This window comes from Carassius auratus, chromosome 2 (genome assembly GCF_003368295.1).
Source record: "Carassius auratus strain Wakin chromosome 2, ASM336829v1, whole genome shotgun sequence".
NCBI classification, from domain to species: Eukaryota; Metazoa; Chordata; class Actinopteri; order Cypriniformes; family Cyprinidae; genus Carassius; species Carassius auratus.
In genome coordinates this window covers 17813979-17833721 of record NC_039244.1, presented here as the reverse complement: position 1 = coordinate 17833721, position 19743 = coordinate 17813979, and the positions used below count along the sequence as shown (strand labels likewise).

The window sequence follows — 19743 nt, the reverse complement described above, 5'->3', positions numbered from 1 at the left end:
ACGCCCGCACGTGCATTCAAAACAAAGCGATAAAGCGTAATTTTAAAGGGACAGCCAAAGAATTATAAAATCAGATTACAATATTTTCCAGCATCATCGGGGCCCTCCCCCAGCACGGGGCCCTGGGCTTAAGCCAGTGCATTAATGCGGCCCAGGCTGCATCGCGTCCAGTGTTGCAAATTTTCAGTAGAAGTTGCTAAAGGAAGGTTGATTTGTATGGAATTATATCTCTGCCACAATTCTGCATGAGAAAGATCATATTTTGAGCGAGCGAAAGTGCATTTTGCAAGTGCATGAACTGAGTTTTGTGGAGAAAATGTTTGTTTTGCAAAGAAGAAATTATTGAACACACACAAATCAATTTTGCATTTAAAATAAGTTCTTGTATTTGTGCAGACCTTCTCTTAAACAGATAGTTCGCTGAAAAATGTAAATTCTGTCATCATTTACTTATCCTCATGTCGTTCCAAACCTGTATGAGTTGCTTTCTTATGTTAAAAATAAAAGAAGTAATTTAGAAGATTTCTGGTAATAAAACAGTTGGTGGTTCCCATTGACTTCCATAGTATTTTTTTTCCTACTGAAAGTCAATGGGAACCACCAATTGTTTGATTACAAGCTAGATTTAAATTATCTTCTTTTATGTTCAACATAAGAAAGCAACTCATGCCGGATTGAAACGACAGGAGGGTGATTAAGTGATGACAGAATTGCCATTTTTTGGTGAAATATCCCTTTAATGCCATTGAGAAATATTCAAACTAATGCAATGGCTTTGTACCTGCTGTCTGACAAGCAGATCTGTGACCAGCACCGTAGGGCTGATGGACCGGATGGCTGCTTGCCTGCGCTGGATTACCTCGACCCCCCTCTCCCCCTCCCCTGTTTCAAAGACGTGTGTTTAGGCTGTTTAATCAACAATTATATTATAACAATAGTTATTATGCATGGACTGTATTTTCCCTTTTCCGTTATCATCAGTAATGCAAGGAATGTTGTGATTGGTTGTCAAGGCAGCCAATCAGAATTTAACAGCCTCGTCGTCTGATTGGCTAAAATTATGGCATAATGTAATGGTGGGTTGTGTGGAGCAAGCCAGCCATCAGAGAGCACATCAGGGGAGCAAGCTAGTGATATGTTGCACGCACAAAAGAGAAGGTCTGCACACATCCAAAAACTTATTGTAAATGCAATATTGGTTTAAGTGCGCTCAAAATACTTTTTTTCTTTGCTAGACGAATACTTTATCCACAAAACTCCACAAAACTTTTTGTGCAAGTGCGATTTTGCGCAGAATTTTGACAGAAATATCTAACCCACTGATCTATATATATGTTCTATATTATAGATCAGTGATCGAACCCCATATATTTTCTAAATCTAGTTTCTAAAAGTGATGATGATGTGACGTCATTGTGCGATGATGTCATTAACCACGTAACCACGATGCAAAATTGTCACTACGTCAAATCTCATCCAAAAAAAAATAATATTTTTTGTATATGTTCATTTAGATTTGTTTGTAAAATAATATAAATCAATGATATAATATTAGAAATGACTTTTTAAACAGCATTTAAACACGAACACGTTTTTAAACGATTAAGATTTAAGTGTTATTAGCTAGTAAAACTATACATTCTGAACAATTCTAGTTGTAAGCAGTGTATTAGTTGTTAATACACTGCTTAAATACTGCACTGTCTGTAAGAATAAAGTCTGTAACAATAGGACACAGTCTACGATGTTAATTCACAGGTAATTACTAGTAAATTTTCCAAGATATTTTTCTTAGTGTACTAACTGATCAACAATCGCAGGTACAAGCAACTGACAAGGTGTATAATAAATGAACAATTATCAAATGATTATCATTATCAAATGGAACAATTGTAAATAGCTGTAACTTAATTCATGTGATGTGTGTACTGCTAGGCAACTTTGGTTTCTTCTTTTTGTGAAATTTAGATGGAAAATATGTGCCTTTTTTATTGTTTGAGGCACTTATCAAAAGTTGCAAAAAGTAGTCACATCAAATTTTAAAAATAGCTAAATTTGTTTCTTGGTGCTTCTGGAAGAAAAAGTGTTTTAATTCGGCAACATTTAACAAATTCGTTGTGAATGTTGGCTAGAATGCGGTCCACTGCTGCCCTCTGGTGGACTTACATTGAATTGTCTTTATCAAAGCAGTACAGATATGGATTTTTTCTCTCCTTCCCTGCTTTGAATAAGTCAACATTTTGTTAAACCCTGAACATAGCTTGTACTGAGAGAGACTTTAATAATCTTTTTTCTTTTTAATTTAATTTGGCCTTAAAAACAAAACATCCACAACAAACCATTATTATATCACAATAATAATAAAAAAGATCTCAATATCAATAAACTTTTAATAAATAGTTTCTCATTAGTTCCTAATATTTACAGCCAGGTCATTCACATATAAGGTTTCTTTTCTTTTTGAGCACATTTTAGGCACAAATTAATTGGCTTTTTCTGAGGCAAACACCAGATTTCTTTGCAAGTTAGTGGCTAGTGGCTGGAGAGAAGTAATTATGCATGTACAAAACAGGATGATAACCATTGCCTCTGTTCCTTGCTAGGATCTATGATACAGAATTCCATTCAAGTTTGGTCATACAGATAAATGCAAAATAAGGGAAAAACCTTTTCAGTAGATGTTAATGGTTTTCAATGCTGTAAGAGAACATAAAAGGTCCAAATGTGAGCTAAAAACAAGTTACAATGACTAAGCCTGTGGAACATCTTGTGGATTTGACAGAAATAAAGTCATAGGAATGGCACCTAAAACCAAATAAACAAAACCTAGAGACTGGTAAAAAAATAAAATAAAAATAAATATTCTGAATGCACTTGAGGCTTCTCTGGAAAATCAATGTTCATGTTGAGATCGGATAAAAGTATTCAAAGTCTGTCTTACCAGAAAGAAAATACACTGCAAATATAAATCGGCCACAAAATTTGGGGTCTAAAATTACGACACGCCAAGAAAGCTCAGCTCTAAAAGAAATACCACGTTTAGAGTCTAGCACAATACCACAGAACGTTGTAACCTTGTACATCCTACAGTAGCAGCATGTGTGATATTAATCCACTGGATCTAGCGACGCTCATTTAATAACGTGTAAGCTATTCCACCCACATCAGTGTTTGCGGTAATATGAAAACTAGGCTTGCGGTCAGTAAGCTTGTATCCCTGCTAGCCTGCTGTAACATGGCAGTGTTGACGTCCACAGGGAGTTTTGGCGGCGAGGCGGACGATAAATGAGAATGAAATATGAGCAGACCGTAGTCTTCATCTAGGTTTGGTAATTGTGATTGAAAGTCACTTAAAGGCAACTTTTATTCCCCCTGCATGAATTATGACAGACCTCTTATAATCATAAGAGCAAAGGAGAGGAAGTACAAACCATTTCATCTGATGTAGAACAACAAATGTAGGTTGAAGGGTCATGATACCGATGCCGATTAACCTTCTTTCTTACATTTCTTGGTGGCGTTTCCTCTAGGATTCAAAGACAAGATGCTCTTCCTCAGAAGCTCTTTTCTATCTGTAGTACAAAACCAAGAAGAACCAGTAGAAAGCAGCACATCAAAAGTTAGCCTGTAACGTCACGAGAGACACGTTCGCTATTGCTACAGTTACAAGGTCTTTGGACAAGGAACATTTCTATAATTGATGTTGAAATTCTGAAATTATCTACGTAGCAGTAAAAGACTGCATCAGCACAAATCTGGGTCTGCTCGCATTTCCCTACACTTGTGCAAGGCTAAATGTCTCAAGCTCCACTTCCTGTTCCTCAAGGCCAAGGTCAGCTCCCGGTTGGCCCAGGTCCACACTTGTAACATCTGCACCAGTTCCCACAGCTCGTTCTGAGAGGGAAACAAGAGAGGACGCTGATGTCATCTTGTGTAAAAGGTGCACTGCTCGTGTGCGTTTGGAAAGGTAAGAGTGGTGATTGGGAGGAGGTTTAGGGTCCGGTGCCCACCCTCCTTGTCAGTGGGGTTATACACTGCTGTCCTCTAGCAGAGGCTCCTTGCCCTCACAGGGTCCACCTTGTGAACTATGTAAGTGGCTTTGTGCGCCGTTGTCGTGCTTCTTATAGCTGCCGGGCCGCAGGTTGAGGGCATTGTGCTCTGGGATGAAGAGTGCAACCAGCAGGGACAGCAACACTGAGCATGCTCCGAACAGGAAGGGAGGGCCGGGGATGATGGCACTCTGAAGAGGCACAGATGCAGAGAGATTTGTGGGTGGATACATGTTTTGTAATACAGAGAGATTTCTTACTGCCTATTAACACTCACCTCATCTGTAGGGTTGGCCATGTTGGGTTTGGCACCCTTCTCTGGGCTCTCTGCGGGGTCCATTTCACTGAGCTCCACGTGAAACAGGTAGAAGACGAAGCCGTAGAGGGCTGGACCCAGACCGTTACACAGTCCTCGGATCCCTGTGATCATTCCCTGCACCACACCTGACAGAGAAACAGGACAAACGGAATTAGAGTGCATTTTTACAATCATTTCTTAAAAAAAAAAAAAAGGTCAACAGGTCACTTAAATATACATTATAATGCAATAATACACTACCATTCAAAATGTAGCACAATTTTATTTAAAAGTAATTAATACTTTTATTCAGCAAGGAGACATGAATTACTTAATGGTTAAAGTAACAGTAAAAAGACAAAACAATTTTTTTTTCTAATTAATCTAAATTAATGCTGTTCTAATCCTGAAAAAATATTATTGTGTTCACAAAAATATTAAGTAGCACAACTGTTCTCAACCCTGATAATAATAATAATAATAATAATAATAATAATAATAATAATAATAATAATAATAGTTTCCTGAGCACCACATGAGTATATTAGAATGATTTCTGAAGGATTATGTAATACTGAAGACTGGAGTAACAGCTGCTATTCTATGTTTAAAATAGTAAACTTTTGTTTTGAATTGTAACATTTTCACAATTTGTATTTTTGAGGACAATAAATGTTGCCTTCTTTCATAAAAAGGTTTCAAACTGTAGTGTATTTAATTGAACTTATTTTAGTTTTTAGTGCATAACTCTACGTTTACACAAAATTATAATATAATTTACTATCATATAATATAACATATAATTTACCATTTTAATATCATTAAAACAATTAATCAGCTCGGTATCGCCCCAAAATTCTGTGCACAATAAAAAAATAATTCAACAAATTTTATAAGGTCAGTCAGCCAGTCATTAAGGAGTTAAAAGTAAACAGAACAGGTTTGCTCTACACTGGCAGACAGTATATTATCCGTTTTATTCCATGGCCACCAAATACACACATGCACATAAAATAAAGGAGTTTAAATTATTTTATTGCATGAGACGAGATTGAATAGTTACACAAAAAACATGAAACTAACTAAGCTTCGTTTTTGTCCATGGATTTCAGCTAATGACCCCTCAGAATTATATAATTCAGAGAGCCATGCAATGAAAATAAAAGGTGACTTGTATTATTCTGTGGCTAAATGTGCCAGCCAGATGATTTTGTATATGAATATTTTAAGACTGGACACTTTTTACCGATGTTACTGTGGTGTTGCTGCATGTCTCTCACCTTGTTGGTCGGGGTCTGCGTTGCGGGACACTATGGCACTGATTGCTGGGAAGGTGATGCTAGACATGGCAGCAACGGCTCCAGCAGCCCACATCATCCTTAAGAGACGAATCAACCATTAGACTCTCTTACACACACACATACACACACAGACTCTTGTTTACGTGCATGTGTAACTGGTTTCAGGAACATGAACCAATCCAAAACACACACTGCTGAGGTCATGTTTACTTGTCTATTTGAGTTCCAGCCAAGAGATAGAGAACATGATTATAGCTTTCCTAGTGTTCAAAGAGTAAAGCATGGTGCTTGCAATGCCAAGGGGGTTCATCCAGGGAAAGCAAGAACTAATAAAAAAATAAACGAATACTGTGAATGCAATGCAAGTTGCTCCGTTTGCCAAATGCATAAATGTAAATATTAATGATGAATGTAATGGCATGATAAATGAGTCACATAAGCAGAACATAACATCTTATTATCTTGTCTTATTTCTTTTTTTATGTTTTGTTCAAGTGCTTTAAATAAAGCTTATGAAACATCACAATAATAAATACTGATTCCAAATACAAATCTTATAACAAACTGAACTGTACCATGTCGATTGAAGAATTAGATGTCCTCTAGTAGGTTTCTAGATAATCAACTCACCAGGGCTGGGAGCCAAAGCCGTACCAGGCCAGCTGCAGGATCTGAAAGCCAAGGCCTAACAAGATAGTGTTCTTATTCCCTATGGAACGCATCAGGATTCCCAGGACAACCGTCTGCACAAAGAGATGAACCATTACTCTTCAAATCTTCACTGGCTTCTAATTACAAGCTAACGCCTGACGCATTCGCACAGTGAGCAGATTAGTGTGGAAGAACACACGCTGTGCTGCTTGGAGACAGAACAAACTCACAATGGAAAGGATGGAAAAAAGCCTGGAAACCAACCTGAGCCAAGATGGACAGGATTCCCACAACCGCAATGAAGGCAGCGACTGTTTCTGATGTAAATCCAATGACCTGGGAATTGAAGTCAAAAGTTGTTTAGTTGAAAATTTACAGTTAAGAATTATGATTTAGGTTGGAATCATTCAATAAGAGAATTTTAGTTAGGGTGCAACAATCCAGTAAATCTGATTGTGTCAGTAATGGTGTTATTTTAACATTATTTCTTAACTAATATAGCTCTTTATTCCCATTTTGAAACATTTAAATTTTACTAGTTATTTTATACGCTTTTGTCATTGTTATAATTAAAACACACACACACACACACACACATATATCTTATTTCTGTCTCAGCTTTTAGTTAATAATTTTACAATTTAAAAGTAATTTAAAGTTTTATGTATAATTGCATAATATGTATTATGGTTTTTTAGTTTCTGATAACAGTACTGGTGTGAAATAAACCTTTTTTAAACCTTTGATTTATTAATATAAAAAACCATCAACATCAATGGCATGCATGCAGTTTCCTCATTTAGATCATCTTCATTTCCAGTAACTGTCAGTCGGAAGAAGAAAGAGTGTTATATGATGTTTCTAAGAACTGCAGTTATCAGATGCAGGTATATCAGGCCTGTGGTATTGCATGCATGCATCTCATAAAACCACACTATGCTCTGCTCTGAAATATGAGCAAATGGCCTTGAGCAAAGCAGATGCACTTTAACAACAGTGGAAGATGATTGAGTTAAAATCACATGACCATCTCAAGCAGTTAGAACAGCCATTTGTAACTATTTACCTGGAGGGTGAGGGAGGCTATGTGAAGTGTGACTCATGACTCATTTTTGGGTATTTGCTTAAGCCACAACAAGGTTTGAGTGTTTGCATAAACATCACTATGTTTCATGCCTCAGAGATCCGCCATGTCAGCACATAAGAAAGAGTTCCAGATCGGTGTCTGTGGCATTGATACAAAAGGTGTGTGAACTGTACCTGTCTGAGATACAGGAAGAAACTGGAATATTGTCCAGCCTCAGGCAGGTAAGACAGGAAGACTGTGATGCAGATCAGGAGAACCGTGGAGTCCTGGCCCACCTTTCGCAAGGACTGTCAACAAGAGTCACAGAGAAGGAATGAAAATGTGTGAGTGATTCATTTAATAAGTGACAGATGACATCTTTGTCATTCTTCTTTAAATGCCTGCTGTTGTACAGCAGCTCAGAGGTTGTTGTAGTTTTGTTTTTTGTCAAAATGGTATTGACAAGGGCAGTGATTTGAGGCAACAAGGCAACCTGAGTGGTAACCTGCAAAACAGCATTTTCAAAAAATGTTTAAATGGGAATATATAAAATACTTTATTAAAATATTAATAATCAAATAATGATCATCAATAAGTTTTATCCATCAAAAGTCTCTTTAATGTTTATTAACTAAGCATTTATTTCCAGTAATATATAAATTATTAATTAATTCATAGCTGTCGACTGAATATTGACATTACAACTGTTTTTGGTGCTGTTTTTATCAGTCATTGTGTTTCAAGAATAAGGTCCAAGGTTAAGAATAAACTATTAGTTACTAAAATGTAAAATGTTTTCTCTATTTTACATTACATCGGCCTAGTGAAAGACAACTTCTCTTACTGATCACGTCTCATGCACTTTACATTAGAGCTGGGCGATATATCTAATGATATGATCATGCGCATCAAATCAGTAAAGCTACTTACGTGATTACCGCTAAAATCGCCACCTGCTTATAACTGGTGTGGCATTTAATAGACAGAGCCGTAGATCGCTGACAAGCTACGGAATATCGCACTCATTATCCCAGATGAATCGCCTTCGATAATGAACGCGATATTGCGTAGCTTGTCAGCGATCTGCGGCTCTGTCTATTAAATACTGCTCCATTCAAAAGCAGGTGATGGCGATTTAGCTGTAATCACAGAACCAGATTTACTGACTAGATGCGCATGATCATATCGTTAGATATATCGCCCTGCCCTACTTTACATGTTTTCTTGTGCGGCTGGAAAATAATCACGTTGTATGCATTTGCCAAAACAGATTGACTGAATTCAAAATACGGATGGAACTGCTGTTGACATGAGCGACCGCTTGCCGCGACCAGCTGGCAGAGGATTCGATAGCGCAGCCTTCCTTGAACAGTTATGTTGACGATTTCGGATTTGGTTAACGTATACTGCGTGAGGGTGGCTGTGACTGGATGATGACAGTGTCGGTGATCTCAAGAGATCAGTAATGATGCTGTTGTATCAGTCAAGAAACGGGACACCGGAGGTCATTTATGGAACACATAAAGCCCATGGTTTTGGCCGTTGGCAAACCTAGACATCAGTGACTCACTGCAAAGGGGTCTGCCTGCTCCCATGAGATTGGTGCTCCCCATGAAGCTGGTCTCATCTTCTCAGGCAAGGACTCAGGAACCGCTACCAGGATAAAACAGATGTCTAGCAGGGCAATGGCCGTGGCAAGGATCACCACCAGAGTATCTCCATATGTCACTGACAGGTATGCACCGATCGCCGGGCTCGTCACCAGACTGGCTGCAAAAGTGGCTGATACCTGTGGATGAGGCAAGAAATCTTGAGATAAATCAGCTGCGCTGACCGCAAGGGAAATGTTCGTCAATGCAGTTAACACATTAATTTCTTATCAGCGGGGCAAAAAAGGAAACCACAGACAGCTTTCAAAACAACAGGAAACCAATATATGCCTAAGAGCTAAAAAAAAAATACTGCACATATAGTTGCAGTGAAATGGTTACAGCACATCTAAAGGAAGTCATGAATGATTGTCCACTTCTCACCAAGCCATAGGCTGTGATCCTTTCATGCTCCTGCGTGATATCGGCCACATATGCAAAGATAACAGAGAAAGTGACCGCAAACACACCGGACATGGAGATCACTGCAAAGTACCACCTATAGACAGAGAAAAATGCTTACATGAAATGCTTACGAATAATAATGATGATAATAATATATGAACTTAAAAAAGATGCCATGAAATTTACAATTTTCACAATTGTTTTCCAAAATAGCTTAAAATAAAGATAATAATATTAAGATAATCATATTAAATGGAAATCAAGTCATAGTGTATAAATAAACAAACAAACACAATGACCATGTCACTGTAGGGTTAAAGGGGTCATAAAATGCTACATGCACTTTAACAAGTTGTTTAAACTGAAAAGTGTGTACACAACCCCCCCCATAATGATAAAAATCCATATCAGCAAAAAATATCAGCAAAACTTGAATTTATTAAATCTTTATGTATACTCACAATTATTTTAACATTTTACCAACATAATAAAGAATATATAATATAAATATGTAAAACAATGTTTTAAAAAAAAATTCACATAACATTGAGAATAACATTTTAATGTATTTTTTAAATGGGTGTTAAAATTTTACTGTAAAACAGCCTTAAATTTTCTTATTCAGAATAATGTTTTTTTTTCCCGCTTAATTTTTTAATTCAAATATTCAACATTTCTTGATAATTTTTGTGAAATTTAATTTTTAAACTAATACCAATCTCTGCAGAAGTATCGCTGCTATGTTCCTTATAGAGCTGCTACATATTAAATAGGAGTCAAGAAAACAAGCATTTGTAACTAAGGATGGAACAAGTCCCGTTTTTACGATAAATCATTATAAAATTCTGCACGGTTAGCATTACAGTTTCATATTTTAATTATCATTAAAACTGTATTTGATTACCAGATTTTGAACAACTATGGATAAATAAATACTGTCCAGCATAAAGCACAGTATTAAGTAACAGTCACACAGAGTAGTTTAGTTGTGTGTCAAAACATGGTGGAAAGCTGGCAGGTTTTAAAAGAGTGCTAAGGAAATTATGATTTATTAATCATTTATCATTTTGATTGAACCCTTCTCTTTCCTTAAAGGGGGGTACAATGGTGTTTCATGTATTCAGAGGTGTTCACAGAGTTAAAGAGATTGATTTTCCTGCTAAACATGGTCAAAGTTTTACAAAATAATTTAGAAGAATGACTGAGAATTTCTGTGCTGAAAATCTTACTTCTGGGTTGGTACAAGTTTCGGCTGTTTTTTTTTATCGTGGATCTAATGATGTAGACGAGAGCGGAATTCCTTATATGAGCGTTTCTCCCGGAAAAGCGTGCCCGCGTACACACATTGACCAGCGGAGAGTGAGACCGCGCACATTTACACGCTTCTAAATCGTCGGCAGCACTGCACATGATTTGTTTGAGAATGCCTCCAAATAAGTGCATTTTTGGATGTGAGGGAAAATTTACAGTGTTCAGCATCCCCAAGAACCCAGCTTTACATGAACAGTGGATGCAGTTTGTTTTACCGGGGCAGCAACGGAGTGTATCAAGTGCGTTTGTGTGTTCTGGTCATTTGAGTGACGAATGATTTATAAACAAGGCCCAAGTCGATGCTGGATTTGCACATCGTTTGCTATTAAAACACATGGAGCCGTCCCTGTGATAAAAGACCCCATTCATGTAAGTAAAAATGCATCAGATTTATGTATTTTGTTGTAAATCAGCACATAGGAGAATATATTTTAATGGAAACAACACGAAACATCAGTATTATAACTCCGCCCACGGCACGCCTCCAGGAGCTTGGCTTTTTCTGGAAAGAATAGGAAAGCTGTATTTTTCCTTTTATAAATATGATAAAACTAAAGACTTTTTGGAGGTATGAAGGATGCAGTACTAGTCTATAGGTACTCAAGATTAACATGAGATTAGGGGAAACTGTGTATGTTATGTACCCTTTAACGGCTGAAATGTGAGATTACTGTTTTGAACTTTCAAATTATTAAAATTCGTAATTATTAGATAACTAAAAACATGTCAGTCATGTTGTCATTTAAAATCCGGACATCACTTATAATGTTATGGTTTTAGTTTTTGCTAACAAAAATTGACTTTATTTATTGTTTGAGGATTTTTATTTATTTATGCATGGCCAATGTGAAGTCTGCGTTGGGTGAGCTTTGAGCCTTTGTCCGTCTGCATTTGTCTTCATGTAAGAGACGTACCATGGGCTGATCTTCATGAGAGGGATGGGAGCACAGGTGAAGAACACAGTGAGCAGCAGGAAGGACTTCCGGCCCCACACGTCTGACAAAGCACCGATTAATGGAGCACTCAGAAAAGACAGCAGGCCCTGAGTGAATACAAAGGTGCATGACCAGGGCTTATCATGAATAAACATGCCAACCATAAGAGTAGTGAGCTTCAATCACAATTCTTATCTCTTCTCACATCAGAAAGGGAGAAGAGGAAAAAGCATGAGTAAAAGTGAATGGCTGGAGTCAATGTCCTACCTTGACACCATGAATAAGACCATTCATCAGGAATGTGTGCTTGGGGAATGTCTGATGTAACACCTGAAACAAAAACACAGATTGACCATAAATGTAAGCTGTAAACAGATAATCTGTTGGCTACAAAATAACCATAAGCTAGTAATTATTTACTAGCTTTACTCTGACAAAACTTATTAAAAAAAAAGCACTGCTACTGGCTAACAAGGACTGGGTGATGCATCAAATATATTCGCATGAATTTAATGCACTTTTAGACTAAATTCAAGATTCCTCCCTGTCTTATGAGTATGAGAGGCAGAGATGCTTTAATAGACTCTTATTTAAACTTCTAATTGAAAATGATTTTTTTTTAAATGGACTGTTTATTATTATTATATATTGTCATATTGGTGCGTGAAGCATGATAACGTCAAAATATCTATGCGTTTATGTAGTATACAACTGTTGAAAACGTACCTAATATTTTACTTTACTTAAAGGGTTAGTTCACAGAAAAAATGAAAATTAAGTCAATAATAACTCACCCTCATGTTGTTCCAAACCCGTGAGTCCTCTGTTCATCTTGGGAACACAGTTTAAGATATTTTAGATTTAGTCCGAGCCCTCAGTCCCTCCATTGAAGCTGTGTGTACAGTATACTTTCCATGTCCAAAAAGGTAATAAAAACATCTTCAAAGTAGTCCATGTGACATCAGAGGGTCAGTTAGAATATTTTGAAACATTGAAAATACATTTTGGTCCAAAAATAGCAAAAACTCTGACTTTATTCAGCATTGTCTTCTCTTCTGTGTCTGTTGTGAGAGAGAGTTCAAAACACTGCAGTTTGTCATATCCGATTCACGAAAGAATCACTCGATGTAACCGGATCTTTTTGAACCAGTTCACCAAATCGAACTGAATCGTTTTAAACGGTTCGCGTCTCCAATACGCATTAATCCACAAATGACTTAAGCTGTTAACTTTTTTTAATGTGGCTGCCACTCCCTCTGAAATCAAACAAACCAATATCCCGGAGTAATTCAATTCAACAGTACATTGACTGAACTGCTGTGAAGAGAGAGATGAAGATGAAAACCGAGCCGAGCCAGATAATGAACGAAAGATTGACTCGTTCACTGGCTTTGAATATGTTTTTATTACCTTTCTGGACATGGACAGTATACCGTACATACGTTTTCAATGGAGGGACAGAAAGCTCTTGGACTAAATCTAAAATACCTTAAAATGTGTTCAGAAGATGAACGGAGGTCTTACGGGTTTAGAACGACATGAGGGTGAGTCATTCATGACATAATTTTCATTTTTGGATGAACTTTCCCTTAATGCATTAAACATTTTTATTATACTAGGCAACAATAGCCAAGTTTACTTAAAAGTAATACAAAAACAGTGTATGCCTTATAGCAACTTCCTGTTTCATGGCAAAACATAGAAATTTGTCAGGCTGCCACAGACACGTCCTTTGACGAAGGATCTATCCGATTTAACATTGCTAAGGACTTATGATTACACTCAACAAATTTAAAGATGATCCTATTAAAACTGTAGGAGGAGTTTGTTAAAGCATAAGGCCTGAAAATGTCAAAAACTGCACAAAAATCGTACAGGAAATTCAAGAGAATTAAAGAGAATTGCTACAAGAGATTTTTTTGTAGGTATTGGGACTTTGCATGCATGCAACTGGTTCAAACATGGATATTGAGTTACAGCAACTTCCTGTTTCATTGCATTAATAGCATGCTTTAACACTAATTGTTGCTAACATGTTTTAGAATATTTCTAGCATGCTCGGGCCCTAATAATCATTTTTAATGTGGAAATGGATGTTGTAAATTTTCAGCCATCTGACATTATATAACATTTAAGCATTTTCAGAACAAACAGACAAAGTAGAGAAAGAAATGTATTTATTTATTAGCAATCAAGCTCCAATGGTGCGAGGACACTATTGAAATTGCTCAGTTTATTATTTAGGGCCCAAGCCACTAGGGTCACAAGGCTTTATTACTTTTCTAAGGATTATTATTATAAGAAGGGTGGAAATATGTGTGTAATCTGTAATGTCATTTTCATATAAAAATAGTCCACAAACCAAGTTTGCTACATGTTCCAACAGATCATTTGTTTTTCCAGATAAATTGTGTGTCATTGCTGCTTTTCTTTCTGAAGGTTACAAAATAACCACCTCAAGTACAAAACATGTTGTTTTGACTGTGCAATGAAATGACAAACCCATAATAAAGTACAAGGCAAGGCTGTACTAAAACAGAAATGTTACTTTTGCATTTTGATAGGTGAACAGCTTTCTATTTGAGGCTGAGCACAAGTACCATCATTGCCGATGATGATAGGTGCAAGCCTCTAACTGCAGCAATGATTCCCACAGTTTGATTAATCATTAAACTCCCTGTGTACAACAGTGTCAATGTTTTACATATGTACATAAGTGTACAAAAGAGATCTGTTCTTTTATGACTGGGAAACAAATCAATTGACCTGTATACAAATTCAAAGACAGTCTTCATTTCCAAGAGGTCCAAAAGTCTAAGAGGGAACATTTATTCTTGATTCTGAAGGGCTAATAAAAAATGTAAAAAAAAATGTTAAAAAGTCATACGGCATATTAGTTTTTTAGTTATTTTCTATAACTGCACAGCTAGAACGGACTTAATCATAGAAGAAACTAACTGGTTATTGATAATTCAACATTGTTGGTCTGTTCTGCTGTAAATAATCTGTACGCATTGTCCTCCAAACAGGATTTGTACATAGATCAGATTCATACAATGAGTGAAAACAAAACCTGATACTACTACTACTACTTCAGTCACTAATAACATCATGGAAATGTAAACAGTCTAACAAGCCAATAATGCACCAATCCAAGAAAAATGGGATTTGTTTCTTCACTTTCACTTATTTCAACTGTTTTTTTTTCCTCATTTAAGAAATAATAGGTCAATCTGAATTGTACTGAAATGTAATATGCTACTTTTCCCCAATATAATGCCAGAATAAATGTTGTGAACAGGCTGTTCCATTGCTCTGCTGGGAGATGAAAACAAAGCATGTGAACACACATTTCACCTGCTGTGTTAATTTGATATGGCACTCAGATTTAAGGACACACCGAAGCAGAACCTGACTGTACTGGCTGAAAGAGCAAAACTGTGCATCTCGCCGAGACATAAGACTTGTCAGTGTGTGGCATTCAGCTGGAAGGGTTTGTTAGGCTCATTAGTGCTTCAGTATCAGAGGCTACTAAACAAATAAAAGCCAGAAAAAAAGTGCACTGAGGCAACTCTCTGGCTCAAATACACCGTCTCAATTCAAATACTCCTCCCACACTGGGAAATGAAGACAATAAATGACATTTTTTCAAAAAATAAATTTTTACTAGTGCTGCCAATCAATAACAAAAAAATAATAATAATAATTATGAAACATTTATGAAATGAATCCCACCTAACATAAAACAGTATATTTTTTAATATTTGTTTAGTGGCATCTTTTTTATGTCTGAAGGTGAGTATCACTGATACTAATACTAGTGGTTTGTATAGGATATAGAGAATATAGAACAGAATTTCCTAATATTTAACTATTGACTATAGCCATCCAACATTACAATAGCTCTTACTGAGAACTATAATTTTTAACAATTATAAGACTTTAAAAAAACAATTTAAAGTGAACTTACAACAATCTTGTCATAAAACCAATTATAATAAAGGTTCTATTTAGCTACCGGTGTCCTTTAGCAAGTACGAAATATACATAAATTGAATAAAGTTATCAAACACTAAATTCTAAATTATAAATAGATTAATATTTAAGCTTTAATGGCCTTTTTTGTTAACTTCATGTCTTAACTGACAAAATAAATACGACAATGCATGCTCGTAGCTTCATTTGTGCTTTAATATGATATAGCGCTTTAATATAATACAGTGTACGCTACCACATTTGTGTGTGCATTTGAAGAGCATGTGAATAACGTCTGACAGGCAGGAAAATAATGACATACGACCTGAAAACATCTCATCTGAACGCAGTTCACTGGTGTTCTACTGAAGCTCCCACGTCACCTGTACGTTTTCCGTGCTCGTTTGAATAAATGCAATTCTTGAGACAGAAGCAGCAGTTGAGAGTGTGGTGGCCAACCCTAGCTCCGCCCCTATGCTAATAGCTTTAAATATTTTTAACGCTGTTAAACTGAAAAAATTATATTATTTTCTAATATTGTCAGCACTAATTATCACATTATAATACATTACATTCTATTTCAATTTTAACATAACGGTCATTACAAATAATAAACATAATAGTTTTGAATGAACATTTTAAATTTATTATTTAATTAGTGACAAAATATCTAAATCTATCTGCTTGTTAACCAGGGTTCAAAGTCCAAAGCACGAGGAAAATCTGTGCTGAAACAGTGTTACTCACCACTTGCTCAGTCACATTTTTATGAATTTTTACAAGGCATGTGACAATGCTATACCTACAACGTACTCGTAACGAGACTCATTTATAAATCTGCTGTTGTCAACAAAAAGAAGCATTGAGGTTTTTTTGCGTTTCCACCGAAATGTTTTACTGTATTTTTGATCAAATAAGATAAAGCCTTGATGAGAATAAGATTTATTTCATAAAAATGTAAATAAAAACAACTTTACATATACACGCTCATATATATATATATATATATATATATATGATCAAGTATATATTTCAATGCATATATTAATATATACTAAGCTTGGCCTGATTGGCCCAGATTTCACTCTAAGTGGTTGCTGACCTATTCTGGGAGTCAAACCCAACACAATTAAATTCACACATTATTCAAGAAAAGGAAACCGCAATTCCACTTTACATGCAGTGTAAATAATAAGGAAACCACAGTTACACTCAAAGCCACTGATATCTTTGAGGCAAATGGTTTCGCAAATAACACATTGTGCAGCATGCTGTGACTGTACTGGATACAGAGTCAACAATAGTATCATGCTGACCAGCATAAATACAACTAAAACAATGTTACAAAGTAAATCACAGGTTCAGTTTCATTTACAACCATGTGGCCTGATAAACCCTCCAGTTAGCCTCCAGAATAAAATGGTCATTATTAGCATGATGCCGTTTGATGTTGTTTTAATATGGCTGGGTCTTTTAGACTCTGCCAGCACAATGCATCCCTCATCAACTAAAACGGAGTGCATAATTCTGCCCTCTCCATTTGATCAGGATTCATTTATTCATAAATTTGTATAAAGCTCCTCAGATCCGGGCAATGGAAAATAAAACTCCTTGCTATGGATACAAGAGGAAGGGAGGATGAATGCAAACATTCATGGCTCATAATTTGCTCTGATCTGAAACTGTGAATGAAGGTGATGAAGCAAATCTGGTTTACCGTAAGCATGGGAGTGGTGAGCAGTCCCCAGGCGAAGAACTCCAGGAAGATAACCACCACCGCATGATAGACACTGGGCTCTCCAATCCCCTGTGGCTAAACAAGGAGAATTGACTTTACTAATGATGTTTCTACAAACACACAAAGTACAGGATTTAATGTGAACAGCACAGATAAAGGAAGTAATAAGGAGGACGTTTTGACAAGATAAATGGGAGAAGGCATGACACACATCACAGATTTAATATTTTTTGCATAAGAGATGCTTTATTACCATTTATTATCACTAAATAAACAAGATCATAGTGTGCAATAACAGGGTCTGATCTGGTGCACTGCAAAAGGTTTTACTTTAGAAAACAAATATCAGATGGATGTCTCGCCCTAAATCGACCCCTAAAAGCCCAAAATGGTCTTGCAATACCCTTATAGAAAATATGCATGCTGAAAAATATGCATGCTGAAAATATGCACACGGAAGTTGAATGGTACACAAGAAAGCCCACACTCCTGTGTTTAATAGCGTGCAGACTAAACACAATGCTATGGTTCATTAGAAGCTGGGGCCTGTGTCCAGGCAGCTTTCAAACCATGCAAACAAAGCTTGAAAAAGCTAAGCAGGCTAACAGAGGGTTAACGCAATGTCAGTCTATACATGTGCTTTCATTGTGTTTGTTGTCTATAACATATTTGTAAAAGCTCTCAGAAGAGCAAAATATTGTTATGTAGATGACAACTTGTTTATGGTACAGTGTAAAACCATCTTACACTTCTGGGAAAACCTGTAGTGTGTTTTAATTACAGATGACAGGTAAAAGAAAAAAATATTTACTTTCATGACAAACATACGTGGGCTAATGGTTAGAGAGTCGGACTCGTAATCGAACGGTTGTGAGTTCGAGTCTCGGGCCGGCAGGAATTGTGGGTGGGGGGAGTGCATGTACAGTGCTCTCTCCACCTTCAATACCACGACTTAGGTGCCCTTGAGCAAGGCATCGAACCCCCAACTGCTCCCGGGCGCCGCAGCATTAATGGCTGCCCACTGCTCCGGGTGGGTGTTCACAGTGTGTGTGTGTGTGCACTTCGGATGGGTTAAATGCAGAGCACAAATTCTGAGTATGGGTCACCATACTTGGCTGAATGTTACGTCACTTTTTTATACACTTTAGCCTGCTACAAACTGACCAAATTAATTTACTATTAGACCTGAGGTTTTCCAAACACAGGGTTTTGTTTGTGACATGAGTTGATAAAAAGGTAATCATTAATTAAACTGAAAGAAGCATTAAAATAAATAAATCGGGCTGTACGAATAATCAAATTTAAACTGAAATAGTGATATATCTTATTAAATTATAGTTATGAAATTATTAATAGTTTTCAAACATCTTTGAGTCTATGGACCTTAAAAGAAAATGGTCTTGATGAGTGTTTCCTTAAAGGACAAATGATGCCATTGACTTCACAGTATCATGTGCATAAATCCTACTAGATTCATAAAGTATTCATTAAAATTTGACAGCTGTCTCTACATTTTAATGCCAAATCGACTTTTTTTTTTCTTTCTTTCTTTATAGAACCAAAACAACATGAAAAAAACCATAACACTACTTTCTTATTATAGAGAACACATCAGATAAACAGTCGGACAGAACAGATGTCATAAAAATGTACGAATCTTCATTTCTAATCTGATGGGACACACACTTCTGTCATTGATGGTCACCATGGAGACTAACTTTTTCTTAACTAAATTAGTACATTGTCTTAATTCCAAGCTTCCGGTTTCATTTCCAGGTTTGTACACAAGGTAACTCACTCGATGTCAAAACGCAAGCCATGCTCGATCTGACTCACTTTCTTGACAGCTGGCTTGTTTTTGTTTTTTTTTCTCACTGTTGGCTGTCTAATGAAACTAGTGTCTCTGATAAATTACGGCTCATTTCACTTCGTAAGTAAAGAGATACATTAAGAGTTTACATCACGAATCAGATTAAACCACAAGAAGGTGCCTGACAGGTTGCCAATCGAAATGACACTCAATGTAGAGTTGTTGTTACAACACATCCTGTAAAAACACTGACTTAGCTTGGTAGCACTGACTAGCATATGGCTAACTGTCACAAATAAACATTTTACTCACAGTGCCTCCATCTTTAATGATGATTTTCTTGGCAAGAAGAATGCTGCGGTTTAGCCGCTTTTTCTTCTTTTTCTCTCCAGTCATTGTTAACTTATATCCATTCTTGTTTATGGGAGATAGACCTGCGAGGTGTGGCTAAATATTAGTTTACCGTTAGCATCCACGCTAAAATATGGGACTTCCTGTCCTCAGTCCTCGCTCTCGGGAGTCCGGCCCATTTCTTTCAATGCAGGCTTCTTGTTG

General features: G+C 36.6%; 1 protein-coding gene across 1 annotated transcript; it reads right to left on the bottom strand.

The window, feature by feature from the left end:
* Positions 1 to 2209: 2209 nt before the first annotated feature.
* On the bottom strand, positions 2210 to 19698 carry LOC113118719 (hippocampus abundant transcript 1 protein-like). Its single transcript, XM_026288115.1, has 12 exons — positions 19501 to 19698; positions 17358 to 17453; positions 11933 to 11995; positions 11645 to 11772; positions 9399 to 9513; positions 8936 to 9154; positions 7560 to 7673; positions 6564 to 6635; positions 6279 to 6391; positions 5628 to 5725; positions 4327 to 4493; positions 2210 to 4240 (listed from the first exon to the last, which is right to left on the bottom strand). Exons 1-12 carry the CDS (start codon positions 19582 to 19584, stop codon positions 4028 to 4030), a joined length of 1482 nt encoding a protein of 493 aa, XP_026143900.1. The 5' UTR covers positions 19585 to 19698; the 3' UTR covers positions 2210 to 4027.
* Positions 19699 to 19743: the final 45 nt, after the last annotated feature.